Genomic DNA, 15,734 nt, shown 5'->3' with positions numbered 1-15,734 from the left:
GCCTTGTTCCTGTCCCATGGCATCCCCGTGGTCCTCAGAGGGAGACCATAGCTCCTGGGCCCCAGCTGGAGGCCGTCCCGAGAGCAGCCCCCCACTCCCCGCCACACACACACCCTACAAGCGGCCAGGAAGCCGGGCTGGCCCTCTCGGGAATGGGCTTGGCCTGGGATCAGGGACAAGGCAGGAGGACCCCCATCCCACACTGGCTCAGATGGGAACCAATAGGGTCCATCCATGGGGTGGGCAAAGCATCGGGGCAGCCTTGTCCTAAGAGAGCAGGCCTCAGGCAGGCCGGACGCCATCAGCCTCAGCTTTGCCTGTTCTTTCGTGTTCCCTGTGTATCCACCGACCCTCAAACTCAGTCCTCAAAGGACACAGGCTAGGACTCATTACCCCCAATGACAGGTGGGGAGCTAGGGTTCCAGCCGACAGAAGACCCAGGCCTAGAAGGCAGGTCCCTCACTTCGGCCGGGCCACCCCTACGCCATACATTCCCCAGACCATCTCAGACCTATGACCAATTCCAGCCTCCCAGTCCACATGGCGCCTGCCTCTCTGGCCCACCGCCAGCTGGAGTCACCGGTGCTGGGGCCTGGGCTGGTGCTGGTCAGTCTCCCCTTGAGCGGGGACCCAGCTCGCCTCTGAAATGGAGAAGAAGACTCTCAGCGACCTCTGGGAAGCCGCAGGGACTGCCTGGCAGTGACAGTCACACCTCTATCGGTTTGCAAGGCAAGACACGGCTATTCAATTTTAAGCATAAATAACACACTTTTGAGTTTAAGTGGGAGCTCTGCCCTGACGGGTGGGAACCAGCTGCCCTCCTGTCACTGGGGATGACGATTCCTAGCCTGTGTCCTTCAAGGCTGATTTTGAGGGTTGGGGGATACATTGGAAAGACTAAAATAAGACCAAGGTCATGGGGGCTCCAGGCTCTCACACATGTGCACTGACTCAGAAATGGAAACTACAGATTACATATTGATTTCCACCCCAGGGGCCCCCTTGGCCCTCTCCACAAGACCATGGGTGGGTCCTTGTTCAGCAAGAAAATGCAAACAGCCTGGCTGGTGTGGCTAGTGGTTGAGCATCAACCTGTGAGCCAGGAGGTCAGGTTCAATTCCCGGTCAGGGCACATGCCCAGGTTGTGGGCTCATCCCCAGTGTGGGGCGTGCACAAGGCAGTGATTCTCTCTCATCACTGTTTTTCTCTCTTTCCTTCTCCGTCCCTCTCTTCTCTGAAATCAATTTAAATAAATATGTATATATTTATATAAATCACCTATGAAGCAAGCCTTCAATTATGGCTTAGATTAGAAAGGACCAGGGAAGGCAGAAGGGCAACCCTCAGGGAGAAAAAATATTAGAAAGTGCCAGAAAAGGGGTGGTGAGTTCACACCAGGAGGAAATGGCCCAGGTGCTGCGGTGAGCACGTGCCAGGGAATCTGGGGGTGCCCTGAGAAGTCACACAGGAGGGGGTAACAGCAGGACAGTCCCTCAGGGAGGGCCTGACCGCAGGCAGAGACAACAGATACGAGCAGGGACGTGTGCTCTCTGAAGCCCAAGCTGCCCCCAAGGCCAGTGCTCCCTGTACCATTATCACTGTGCCATCTGGGAACAAAGGGCACACCATGCAGGGGAAGGTGGGAGCTGCGAGGATGCTTTTTAATGTCACGGTGGGGCTTTCACAGAGAGCACAGCCAACAGAGCAAGTGAGAAGTCTGTATTTACCTTATTCTTATTGAATGTATTGGGGTGACATTGGTTAATAAGACCATACATGTTTCAAGTGTGCACTCTGTAACACATCATCTGCATGCCTCCTGCATCGCGTGCTCACCACCCAAAATCAACTCTCTTTCTGCCCCACATATCCCCTTTCACCCTCTGCCACCTCCCCCACCCCTTTATCTCCTGCAATCACCACATTGTTATCTAGGGGTTTCTTTCTTTGTTTTTTTTTGTTTGTTTTTTAAGTAGCCCAAGTGCCCATCAGTAGATGAGTGGATAAAAAGCTGTGGTACATTTACCAAGGGTGGGGAACCTTTTTTCTGACAAGGGCCATTTGGATTTTTATAACATCATTCGCAGGCCATGCAAAATTATCAACTTAAAAATTAGCCTGCTATATTTGGTCAAACATGTAATTAACTTACCCCTAATGCCTTGGCAGGGCCACACCAAATTATTTCATGGGCCTTATATGGCCCTTGGATTGCATGTTCCCCATTCCTGATTCACACAATGGAATATTACTCAGCCATAAAAAAAAGGAAGGAAATCTTACTTTTGAGCCAGCATGGTTGGACCTGGAGGGTACTGTGCTAAGTGAAATAAGCCAGTCAGAGAAAGATAAATACCATGTGATTTCCCTTGTATGTAGAATCTAATGCACAAAATAAACTAACAAACAAAACAGAAACAGACTCACTGATACAGAAAACAGACTGTATTGATTTTTAAAAGCCATTTTCCCCTTAGTCAGCAGTTATCAATAGCCTCAGTATGCTCTGAGTGTGATCACTGTCACTTCGTTTCATCCTGAGGTGACTTTCAGCATTAAAATGTTAGGATGAAAATGCTAAAGGCAGTACCACAAAGCAGAAAGAATGCAGGAATCCCAAATCAGCTTCCAATTAGTACAGAACCATGAGCTTTTCCGATATCTGTGTGCCTCAGTTTCCATCACTGCAAAATGGGGATAACGAGACCCAACTCTAAAGTTTCTTCTGTGGACTATTCTGCAGAGTGCTTTGTAGTGCTGGTTCTTACCAAATATTACACATTTCTCAAGACTGTAGATTCCAGAAGTAATAGTTCTGGGCTAGCTTCCCGCTTCCCTGTCTTGATTCACTGACAAAACTAACAGAGGAGTAACTTGCAGATTGCAACAATTGGTTACCATGGACAAGGAGCGGGAGCCAGATGGCCTGGGATCTTCCACAGCCTCCCAATGGCACGCTAGCGAGGTCCCCCCGTGCCCCCCGCCCCCCAACCCCCACCTCCCCGCCGGGAGCCTTGGTTTTCTAACTAGCAAAACAGGAACATTAAGGTCCCTTGAGGCCTTGATACTTTCAGGGTGGCCCAGTGTCATTCTTCCACAGCGTCACACTGAGTCTTGGCACCTGGTGGTGCCTGTGATCTCCTGCCCGACTGGATAAATGCACTTTGGAGGCCGATTCCAGGTCCCGACGTGAGCTTTCCTGGGCCTGGCACCTTGGCAGCCTCAAGCCCAGTGACTTCAGGCGCTGACATTTATTGAAGGTCAACCATGTCTCAGGCACAGTTCCAGGCTCTGGGTATGTCTTCCTCATTTACTCCTCTCCACAGATCTGTGAGGTGGGCATCAAAGCAAGACGGCCCTTTGGTCTTATATGACCACGGGCCGCACCACCCCACCCTCATGTGACCTGGCACATGCTGGCTCCGCTAGACTAGGCTGCTTCAGGGAGGCACAGCAAGGTCCCGATGGTATCAGGCCCTTGCTGGCTGAGCGCTCAAGGCTCCCAGACTCATTTCTTGCACGATGGGGGGTGGGGGGGCGGCGGTTACTGGGCCATGGAACTTCACATCCCCACCCCGAGGTGCCCTATAAGTAGGTGAAGCCCTTGAGAGACTGGGGCAGCCTGTGAGATGAGTGCAGCCCGGCGAGGCTCTCTGGAAAGCAGGTGAGTTCCACGTGCTGAGTGTGTAACCCTCCCACAAACTCCTCCAGAGCTGCGCTGGGGTGAGCGCTGGGGTGTCACGATGGTCACCTCCACTGACAGAGGAGGACACTGAGGCGCAGCAGGTTGGGCTGCAGTTGCTGGGTCAGGATGGGAAGCGGGTCAGTGAGCCTTCTCTGTCCTGCTCCGCAGTTGTGGGCTCGCTCCCCTCAGACTACCAGTGCTGTGGGCACAGCTGCTTTCTGCCACTTCTCTCTTCATCCCCTCCCTGTGGCCTCGGTGACATCACCTGGGATTCTCCCACTTGCAAAGGTAGGGACCCATCCCTTGGAAGCCCCTTCTCCCTCCCCATTCTCTGCCCTGCTTCTTTTTTCAATTTTTTTTTAAATAGTATTTCATGGTGTAGATGTCCACAGCTTTCTTATCCACTCATCTACTGATGGGCACCTGGGCTGTTTCCAGATCTTAGCTATTGTATATAGTGCTGCTATGAACATATGAAAGAATGTGCTTACATTCTTTCTGATTGGAGTTTTGGGGTTTTGAGGGATATATTCCCAGAAGTGGGATCGCTGGGTCAAATGGAAGTTCCATACTATTTCCCACAGTGGCTGCACCAGTCTGCACCCCCACCAGCAGGGAACTAGGGCTCCCTTTGTTCCACATCCTCACCAGCACTTGCTGTTTGTTGATTGCCCAGCTTCTCTACCTCAGTCTTCTTTCTCACCTGGTTCCTTTAAAACTCAGTCAAAGACAGAGACCTTGACCTTCCCTTCGATTCCACGCCCTGTCCATCTCACTGGAGAAAGCAGATGCCTGATGAGCTTTTCCCACTTTCCAGAGGGTGGCCCGTAGTCTCCCCTCTGCTCCCTGGGCCCCGACCTCCTACCCTGCCAAGCTGGCCTTGATCTCTGAAAGGCTGACGGGTATTCATTAACTCTTGCGATAACCCTCTTCTCTCACCTCTTCCCCTCTCTTATCTGGGTTCACAGCCCATCTTGATATCGGTTGGCCCCTCATGGATCCTAAAGGTTTTACTTTGCAAAACCCACGACCCTCTTCCCCCACAGAGCTGACTGCCGGTCTCTTTCTGGCTGTGAGCTTTGATGACGAGGCTGATTTCACTCACTTCTCCCAGCAATCTCACTTTAAAGGGGAAGCTCAGAGATTAGAATGTGGGCCCACAGCTAGGGAAGGACAGGGGCAGATCAGAACCCAGACCTGTCCAAGGCTAACAGAAACTCGCTTACACCACCCCCTGCCCCCCAGCCATCCTGTGTCACCGCAGAAAGCAGCATCTGAGACCCTGTCACCTGAGCCCAGGGCTGGGGGTGGGTCCTGCCCGTGTGGGCAGGTGAGTCCACTGCTGACCATGTGGGGGATGGGACCTGAGACTCGCCGTGGGGCCAGCTTGAAATGGCTTCGAGGGGCTGTGGCCATGTGACTATTTAGTGGGAACAGCCCTGACACTCGGAGACTGTTGCCATTTAGCCTTGTAGAGATGATTGCCATTAAGTTCCCAGTGAAGAAGGGTACCCAAGCTCCCCAGGGGGGGCAGGAGAGGAGGTTCACTGCATCTCCTGAAGGCCTCGACACAACCTGCCACCGCGGAACCCTGGGATTCCTAGACAAGGTCCCCACCCAAGAAGAATGAACGCCCCAAACTCACGGGTCTACTGAACACCTTGGCCCTCAGGAGCAATCTCAGTGGGGACTCATGTGACACAAATCCATCCTGAAATAAGAAGTATGACTAACCAGGGAGGAGGCCTCCCAAGGAGCCTCATGCCCTGAGGCCCTCATGTCCCACCGGGGACCTCCACATGGCACTTCTGACCCGAGAAGACCCTGGCCATGTCTGGAGAGCCCTCCGCTGTCACACTGGGAGCTGGTTATTCTGGGAGGCTGCTGCCCAGGACAGCCCGGTGCCTGGGACTTCGCTGCCCCGTGTTCCTGGAGCTGCGCTGAGCCACTGACTCCTTGTAAGCCCGACCCCTACAAGCAGCCAGGTTCCAGCTTGGGAAGAGTTAACAGGTGACCCCGCCCGGCACAGAGGGCGGGACCAGAAGCCAGAGGCCTGTCTGTCCTGGCTCTGCTTGGCCAGTTGCATGGCCACAAGCAAGTCACCAACCCTCTCAAGCCTCACTTTCTGGCATCCTGTAAAGTGAAAATAAGGAGACACTCCTTCCGACAATGGATGTCCAGGAGGGCCTCCCAGTGAAGGGCTCACAGGTGCTCTTCCTCCCAACAGCCCCAGGCTCCCAACAGCCCCCAGGCCTGGCACATGCAGGATCAGGTGGCCCACATGTGCAAGCTGCAGTGCTTGTGAGAAAAGGGAGATGGATGAAGTGTGTGGTGTGAGGGAGGGTCTGGGCCATGCCAGGCAGGATGGGATTCCTCAAAGCTCTGGGGTGTTCTGGCTGTGTGTCCTGGGGCAAGATCTTTCCCTCTCTGGGCAGCAGCCTCTCTGCCCATTAAATAACTAAGTCCTATGGCAGCCGCCGTGGGGCTGCTCCATATCCAGTCATCACTGAGGCAGATCTGGCTGCTTCCTGGGTAACGGTGTACATGTAGCATCTGTGTCCTGTGCCTCAGTTTCCTCTTTGATAAAATAGGAGCTGTGGTACTTGCACCTCAGGGTCACTGCAGATGTCAGGGTAGCTGTAGAGAGCGTGAGCCACACTCCCTGTGTCCTGCTCCTTTCTTTGCTCTGTGACCTTGGACAAGTGACTTAAGCCTGTAGCACTTCGGTCTCCGCCTCTGGAGACTGAGAATTGGCCTATGACCTGCATCTACGATTGCTATAAGGGGACAAGGAGATGTGCGAGTGAAGTGCTCAGAGAGGAGCTCGACACCGGGGAACACTGTGCAAGTCTTAGCTATTGTTCTGAGTCACACCGACGAGGATGCAGAACTCATCACTGGCACAGGGCTGCACAAAGTAGATGCTGAATAAACTCTGGCTGCTTCACATGGTGTGAATCAGTGGCCAGCGGGGGGCTCACTGTGTGGCCTGACTTGGGCGCGATGCCCCTTCTCTCCCTCGCAGGACAATGCCGTCCTCCGTCACGTGGGGCCTCCTCCTGCTGGCAGGCCTGTGCTGCCTGGCCCCTGCCTCCCTGGCTGATAGTCTCCATGGAGTCGCTGTCCACAAGATCACACCGGAACTGTCCAACTTCGCCTTCAGCCTATACCGCCAGGTGGCCCATCAGTCCAACTCTACCAACATCTTCTTCTCCCCAGTGAGCATTGCTACAGCCTTTGCCATGCTCTCCCTGGGGGCCAAGGGCGACACTCACACCCAGATCCTGGAGGGATTACATTTTAACTTGAAGAAGGTACCTGAGGCTGACATCCATGCAGGCTTACAGCATCTCCTCCACACCCTCACTGAGCCAGACCGACAGTTGCAGCTGATCACTGCCAACATCTTGTTTGTCAATGAGAGTGTGAAGGTGGTGGATAAGTTTTTGGAGGATGTCGGGAAGCTGTACCACACAGATGTCTTCTCCATCAACTTCAGAGACACCAGGGCCAATACACAGGTCAATGATTACATAGAGATGAAAAGCCAAGAAAAAATTGTAGATCTGGTCCAAGACCTTGACAAAGACACAACTCTTGCTCTGGCAAATTACATCTTCTTTCAAGGTAGGTTTTACCACCAGCCTGAGCTGGTTCCCATGGAAGCATCCAAAAACATTCCCAAACATCAATTCCTAAGCTTTCCTGGACGGTGCGGGATGCCATGTGACTATGCATCTGGGCAGGGGGATTCCGTTCTCCCCACGCAACCATGAGAAACGGCCCCTGATCAATAAGGTCAGCGAGCGATGGGTCAGCAGTCAGAGCATCATCTTCCCTGCAGGACGTGTCAGAGCCTTTGTGCGTGTTCCACATGTCTCATAAATCCCCACCAGGGACAGAGGTACAATATGCAGGGTGCCCCCCACACACAACACAGAGCCAGGCAAACATACTTTAGCAGACCTTGCAAATGAAGGTCTCCTGGACCACTCTAGTGTCGTGGGAGGAGTGGCAGCTCTAGAGTCAGAAAGACAGGGTTCAAATCCTGCCCCCACCACCGTCAGTGTCTGGCTCTCGGCAAGTCTCTGTACCTCTCTAAGGTTCTAGTTTCCTATCTGGAACATGAACCTAATAATCCCTTGCTGCCAGGTTTCTGTGAGGAGTAGCATGTTACAGAGAACATGGGACTACAGGCTCACAATGTGGGTGCTCAACTGAACTTGACTCTCAGCCTGCCTTCCTCCCTGGGAGTGAAGAAAATGCCAGAGACCTGTGGGTCCCAGAGGACATGCTGAGGCTGTTGGAACAGTCCCAGGAAACAGCCTGGGGCAGGGAGGTGAGAGTCAAGGTCAGGGCTGCTTCCTTCTCTCTGTGGGCTCCTTGACCTGGGGCAGAAAATGCCCTGGAGAGCGCAGAGCCCAGAGTCAGCACATCCTGGGCCCCAGCTGAGCTGTGGGTCTCCAGGCGGGTCCTGTCCCCTGTCCAGCCCCAGTCTCCACCTTCCATCCAATGAGGAAGGGGCTCAGGGCTCCCTGAGACTCCTGTGTGCTCTCACCTGGCAGGATGGTGACGGTCTCTTGGAATAGCAGAGGGGATGCCAGGCCTCCGCGTCTCACATGTTGGTCCAGGAAAGGCCATTAGAGTAAGAACAAGGGTGATTTCCCTGAATGATAAGAAGCCCGATTCAAGGGGCAGGGAGACTCAGGCAAGGAGCTGCCAAGCATGACTGATGCCAATCATTTTCATTTAGCCCCTTCCAAGCGACCCTCCATTACTAGTAAACAGGCATGAAATACAAGTTCAAATGCTTACTCTGCCCAGCCAGGCTGGCACCCCTGAGCCTCTACAATATAGACAACATGGACCCTTCTCCAGTCTGGCTTTCTCCCCACTGAAGTCCTGTCAGTGAGCTGAGTTTCCTTTCAGCTCCATTTGACAGACGGGGAAACTGTGGCTCAGAGAGAGCCCCCTCACACCGGGCTCCTGTGTTCTGCCACAGATACCTAACCCTTCCCTCTCCTGGCTGACCTCTACCTTCACCTCTTTCTAGGTCGGTGGAAGGTTAAATTTGAGGCTGAGGGCTTTGTAGCAGAAGACTTCCACGTGGACAAGAAGACCACGATAAGGGTGCCCATGACCCACCGTTTGGGCAGGTTTGACCTGCTGCACGACAAGGCACTCTCCTCCTGGGTGCTGCTGCAGCACTACCGGGGCCAAGTGCCCGCCTTCCTGATCCTGCCCGATGAGGGGAAGATGCAGTACCTGGAGGCCAAGGTCTGCCAGAAGCACCTGGCCAGGATCTTCAAAAACATCGACATACGGTGATTCTAGCCCAGGGCTGACCGGGAGCTGCCACGTCGGGCCTGACCATTGGGCCAGGGGAGGGGGACCCACCTCGTGCATGACTCTGTGCTTCCAGACAGAGGCCAGCATCAGTTTAGGTAGCACCAGCGGGGCTCTGTAAGAGGGACAGTGCCGGCAGCTGAGGAGGCAGAGCCCTGTCCTGGGGGACTTCCAGCTGGGACACGGCCCCTTCCCCATGCCAGTGCCTGGCGCAGGGAGAGCAGCACCCCACTCACTAGGAGAGGAAGCGGTGTGCTTCCTGGAGGAGGCTGAGTGTGGAGTGAAAGGACAGAAAGTTCCCGGCTAGAATCATTTCAGACCTCCTCAGGGCCACAATCTGTCCCCATGGGAAACAAGGGCTGAGCAATCAGCCCCGGTTGTCACTCAACACTCACTGGGCAAATGTCACTCAACACCTGAAACCATGCCCCACATTCCCTTGGGATTCCAGCCCCGAAGGCCCAGTCGGGGGGTGACCAAATCCTGCAGGGCAGTGTGCAAAGTGCTTCCCAAGGACACTGCAGGTCTGCCCGGAGGGCTTCTCAGAGGAGGTGACATTTAAGAGGCTTTCAGGATAAGAGGACCCACATCATTCTGACATTCTCTGACAGGGTAGAGCACCTAAAAATACAACAAACCAATAATGACCGCCATCCGCCTGTGGGTAGAGAGGCAGGGGCCAAGTGGGAGAAAGGACCAGAAAAGGAAAACTTTCCATGTTGTGAAATTCTTTTCTTTTCTAACCATCTTGACAGGTCTGCCTCTCTGAGTATGCCCAAACTGTCCATTTCTGGAACCTACGATCTGGAAACCATCCTGGGTGAAATGGGCATCACCAAGGTCTTCAGTAAGGGAGCTGAGCTCTCGGGGATCAGCGAGGGGGTTCCCCTGAAGCTGTCCAAGGTGAGCCTGTCCCTGGTGTCCACAGGGCAGATGTGTGCGGGCTGCAGCCCAGGGGAGGGGACAAAGGGGCACAAACACCCTGCAGACCGAGGTCTCTGGGGAAGGCCCTTGGACTCACCAAGACTGGGACATGCTCAGGCGCCCGAGGGAGGGGTGGCCTCCTGTCCTGGCCCTTTAGGGACGTCCTCTGAGGCGGTGTCACTGACCCTCTGTCTCATCTCTGGTCAGGGTCTTCTCCTCTTTGGGCCCCGATGGACCCATATTTACAAAGTCAGACCGAGGGTCAGGGATTTCAAAGGAATTTTACCCCCCTTGCCACCCCCATCCTGTGACATTGGAGCTATTGATGAATCAGGGAGTCCAAGTTAATGAGTGATTTGGGCTAAAGATGCCACTTATCAGAAGAACTGAAAGAAACAACTTCGGCTCAGTACTGGCTACAAACTGAGTGCCTGACTGTGGACTGGACACTAGAAGGGGTCCCCATCTATGCCCTGGTCCCCAAGGAGCTTACAATCAGACACTAGAAACAAGAGACACACCCAGGGACAGAAAGTCCAAGTCCAGCTTCTACCTCTGAGGTGGGGCTGCTTGCAGGGAAGATGAGAATGTTGGTCCAGAGGCGTGAGGGTGCGCAGGTGGAGTTGGCAAAGGCCTTGAGAAGTGGAGAGGCCTGGTGTCCCCTGCAGGGGAGGCCTGGATGGAAGGACAAGGCAGGTGATAAGAGAGGACTGAGTATGGTGCAGGGAAGGGAGCAGCTCCTGAGGAAGGAACGGTAAAGGAGAGGAGTCTGGGACGAGGCTGAGCAAGTAGGTTCAACCAGTGGATGTTGCCCCACAGTTACCAGGTAAAGAGCTTTGAGTCTGTTGTGCTGGTGCACACACATATACATGCACACCTCTAACACAGGCACACACATATACATGCACACCTCTAACACAGGCACACACATATACGTGCACACCTCTAACACAGACACACACACATACATGCACACCTCTAACACAGGCACACACATATACATGCACACCTCTAACACAGGCACACACATGTACATACATGCACACCTCTAACACAGGCACACACATATACATGCACACCTCTAACACAGGCACACACATATACATGCACACCTCTAACACAGGCACACACATATACATGCACACCTCTAACACAGGCACACACATATACGTGCACACCTCTAACACAGGCACACACATATACATGCACACCTCTAACACAGGCACACACATATACGTGCACACCTCGAACACAGGCCCACACATATACATGCACACCTCTAACACAGGCACACACATATACGTGCACACCTCTAACACAGGCACACACATATACGTGCACACCTCTAACACAGGCACGCACATATACGTGCACACCTCTAACACAGGCACACACATATACGTGCACACCTCTAACACAGGCACGCACATATACGTGCACACCTCTAACACAGGCACACACATATACGTGCACACCTCTAACACAGGCACACACATATACGTGCACACCTCTAACACAGGCACACACATATACGTGCACACCTCTAACACAGGCACACACATATACGTGCACACCTCTAACACAGGCACACACATATACGTGCACACCTCTAACACAGGCACACACATATACGTGCACACCTCTAACACAGGCACGCACATATACGTGCACACCTCTAACACAGGCACGCACATATACGTGCACACCTCTAACACAGGCACACACATATACATGCACACCTCTAACACAGGCACACACATATACGTGCACACCTCTAACACAGGCACACACATATACGTGCACACCTCTAACACAGGCACGCACATATACGTGCACACCTCTAACACAGGCACGCACATATACGTGCACACCTCTAACACAGGCACGCACATATACGTGCACACCTCTAACACAGGCACGCACATATACGTGCACACCTCTAACACAGGCACACACATATACGTGCACACCTCTAACACAGGCACGCACATATACGTGCACACCTCTAACACAGGCACGCACATATACGTGCACACCTCTAAGACAGGCACGCACATATACGTGCACAACTCTAACACAGGCACGCACATATACGTGCACAACTCTAACACAGGCACACACATATACGTGCACACCTCTAACACAGGCACACACATATACGTGCACACCTCTAACACAGACACACACATGTACATACATGCACACCTCTAACACAGGCACACACATATACGTGCACACCTCTAACACAGGCACACACATATACGTGCACACCTCTAACACAGGCACACACATATACATGCACACCTCTAACACAGGCACACACATATACATGCACACCACTAACACAGGCACACACATATACGTGCACACCTCTAACACAGGCACACACATATACATGCACACCTCTAACACAGGCACACACATATACGTGCACACCTCTAACACAGGCACACACATATACGTGCACACCTCTAACACAGGCACGCACATATACGTGCACACCTCTAACACAGGCACGCACATATACATGCACACCTCTAACACAGGCACGCACATATACGTGCACACCTCTAAGACAGGCACGCACATATACGTGCACAACTCTAACACAGGCACACACATATACGTGCACACCTCTAACACAGGCACACACATATACGTGCACACCTCTAACACAGGCACGCACATGTACATACATGCACACCTCTAACACAGGCACACACATATACGTGCACACCTCTAACACAGGCACACACATGTACATACACGCACACCTCTAACGCAGGCACACACATGTACATACATGCACACCTCTAACACACGCACACACATATACGTGCACACCTCTAACACAGACACACACATGTACATACATGCACACCTCTAACACAGGCACACACATATACGTGCACACCTTTAACACAGGCACACACATATACATGTACACCTCTAACACAGGCACACACATGTACATACATGCATACCTCTAACACAGGCACGCACATGTACATACATGCACACCTCTAACACCGGCACACACATATACGTGCACACCTCTAACACAGGCACACACATATACGTGCACACCTCTATCACAGGCACACACATGTACATACATGCACACCTCTAACACAGGCACACACATATACGTGCACACCTCTAACACAGGCACACACATATACATGTACACCTCTAACACAGGCACACACATATACATGTACACCTCTAACACAGGCACACACATATACGTGCACACCTCTAACACAGGCACACATTTATGGAGCACCTACACTGGCTGGGGTTCTCACATAAAGCACTAAATGGCCCTAGGTGGTCATATCATGTAGCTCTGATTTTCCTACTTAGGAAAGCGAGGATTCAAGAAGAGTATTCATCTCCTTGAGTTGGCAGTTAGTTAGTTAGTTAGTTAGTTAGTTGGTTAGTTAGTTAGTTAGCTAACTGGTGGGGGAAAATGGATTGGAACCCCATTTCATGTTCTTCCCACCGCACCATGATGATTCAAGTTGTGAGTCCAGTGGTTCTTTAATAAAAATGCTCCAATGGCAGACACCCAGCTGGCAATTCTGCTTGTTTGTCATTGTTTTGTTTTTCAATCAAGGAAATTCTATAAAGGTCCAGGTCCCCACTGGGCCTCTGTGCAGACCCTTCCCTGAGCCCCCAGCACAGCTCCCCCATATCTGGCCTTGCTCCAAGGCCTGGGCAAAGGACGGCACGGTCTGCCTCTGCCCCAGCATGCCTCTGCTCTCCCTTCCAGGCGCTGCACACGGCTGTGCTGACCATCGACGAGAGTGGGCATGACCATTCTGGTGCCATGCCTTCGGAAGAGCGTCACAGGTTTAAGCATCTGACCATCAAGTTCAACAGGCCCTTCTTAGTCATCATCACGGATGAAAATGCCAACATGCCTCTCTTCATGGGAAAGATGGTAAATCCCATGTAAAAGTAACTGCCTCTCCAGGTCCAGCCCTTCACTTCCCAAGCCAAGCTCCCTCCCTTGGTGACATTAAAGAATGGATAAACTGGCCCGAGCTTGAGTGTGACATGCAAATCCCTGAGTCTCTGAGTCTCCTTTCACATCCCCAGGATGTGTGTGGAATCCAGGTCACAGCATCTTTGTATCCATTTAATATTGATTAAGTATTTACACTGTCCTGGCATTGTGGTTGGCAAGCATAAAGTTTTGGCTGAAACCGTAATTTACTTAATGTATATATATAGACAACCAGCAATGACTGGAGATGGGTGGGGACACCTAATTAACTACTTAAACTTTGGTAGAAGAGTGGTAGGAAAAGAGGGCAACAGTGATGCAAGGCTAAGCCAGGCAGACCACACAACAGGGAGAGAGTTTAGGGGTCTGCACTTATTTAGGGGACCCAACTATTTCAGAATATTAAAGGCTCAAGTCACATTAAATAACGGTGTTTGGACCTCTGGGTAGAGCAAATGTTAAAATATAAAAATACACATGCTTCAGAAGAAAGCACTGGTTAATTTATTCCTTGATATTGAAGTGCCTAAAATAAAGCCAAACCCATAAAAGGAAGGATTATCATATTTGACTTTATAAATGCAAAATGTCTGGCCAAAAAAATACAATTTGATTCACCAAGAAGGTATAACAAATATAAATACACTAGAGGCCCAGTGCACAAAATTTGTGCACTAAGGGGCAGAGGGGGTGGTCGGTGGGAGACGGGCAGTGGCTTCAGCTCGGCCTGCGCCTTTTCACAGTCCAGGATCCCTCAGGGGATGTCCAACTGACGGTTTCGGCCCGCTCCCTGCAGTCGGGCATCCTTAGCGCTGCCCTGGAGGCAGGAGAGGCTCCCGCCATAGCCACTGTGCTTACCAGCTTCTGGCTGTGCAGCGCTCCGGGGCAGCTCCTGAGTTGAGCGTCTGCCCCCTGGTGATCAGTGCGCATCATAGCGACCAGTCGTTCAGCCATTCAGTCGATTTGCATATTAGCCTTTTATTATATAGATATGCACCAAACATCAGAGCTCCTAAATATATGAAGCAAATACTGACAGAAGTAATGGGAAAAACAGGAACACAATATAGTAGGAGAAGCAATACCCCACATTAAATAATCAATAGAAAAACCAGGCAGAAGATCAAAAAGGAAACAGAAGAGTTGAACACCTCTACAGAGCAACTGTACTAATGGACATATCAGAATACTGCACCCACAAGAGCAGAATAAACATTTTTCTAAAGTGCAAAGGGAGAATTCTCCAGAATAGAACATATGTTAGGTCACAAAGCAAATTTTAATACATTTTAAAAGACTAAAATCATACAGCTTAGCTGGCATGGCTCAGTGTTTGAGAGTTGACATATGAACCAGGAGGTCACGGTTCGATTCCCGATCAGGGCACATGCCCAGGTTGTGGGCTCAATACCCAGTAGGGAGTGGGTAGGAGGCAGCGTTCAATGATTCTCTCTCATCATTGATGTTTCTATCTCTCTCTCCCTATCCCTTCCTCTCTGAAATAAATAAAAATTTATTTTAAAAAAAGATTGGAATCATACAAAATAGCTTGTACAATCACATTAAAATGAAGCTAGAAATCAGTTGCAAAAGAAAGCCTGGAAAATCCTCTTGGTCAAAGAAGATATTACAAGAGAAATTTTAAAATATCTTGAGACAAGTAAAAATGAAAACACTACTTACCAAAACTTACGGATGCAATAAAAGCAATACTAAGAAAATTTATAGCTCTAAGCATTTACATTTAAAAAGAGAAATATCTCAAAT

The 15,734-nt window shown here is 51.4% G+C and overlaps 1 protein-coding gene across 2 annotated transcripts; it reads left to right on the top strand.

Annotated features, from left to right (window-relative positions):
* The first annotated feature begins 3,560 nt into the window (after positions 1 to 3,560).
* Positions 3,561 to 14,035, top strand: LOC118659588 (alpha-1-antitrypsin-like). Of its 2 annotated transcripts, none has more exons than XM_036315785.1 (5): positions 3,561 to 3,664; positions 6,711 to 7,312; positions 8,739 to 9,009; positions 9,787 to 9,934; positions 13,731 to 14,035. In XM_036315785.1, exons 1-5 carry the CDS (start codon positions 3,630 to 3,632, stop codon positions 13,914 to 13,916), a joined length of 1,242 nt encoding a protein of 413 aa, XP_036171678.1. In that variant the 5' UTR covers positions 3,561 to 3,629; the 3' UTR covers positions 13,917 to 14,035. The 2 variants fall into 2 exon arrangements, with proteins under 2 accessions (XP_036171678.1, XP_036171679.1); XM_036315786.1 differs by lacking the exon at positions 3,561 to 3,664 and adding an exon at positions 3,870 to 3,973.
* Positions 14,036 to 15,734: the final 1,699 nt, after the last annotated feature.

Source organism: Myotis myotis, unplaced genomic scaffold (assembly GCF_014108235.1).
Source record: "Myotis myotis isolate mMyoMyo1 unplaced genomic scaffold, mMyoMyo1.p scaffold_m19_p_60, whole genome shotgun sequence".
Taxonomy (NCBI): domain Eukaryota; kingdom Metazoa; phylum Chordata; class Mammalia; order Chiroptera; family Vespertilionidae; genus Myotis; species Myotis myotis.
This window is presented reverse-complemented; position numbering and strand designations above follow the sequence as displayed.

Excerpts from the sequence above, each read along its gene's own strand:
- LOC118659588 (XM_036315785.1), top strand. The coding sequence starts at position 3,630 with ATGAGTGCAGCCCGGCGAGGCTCTCTGGAAAGCAG. Across the intron at positions 7,313-8,738 it reads AAATTACATCTTCTTTCAAG|GTCGGTGGAAGGTTAAATTT; the intron begins GTAGGTTTTACC and ends ACCTCTTTCTAG. Across the intron at positions 9,010-9,786 it reads TTCAAAAACATCGACATACG|GTCTGCCTCTCTGAGTATGC; the intron begins GTGATTCTAGCC and ends CCATCTTGACAG.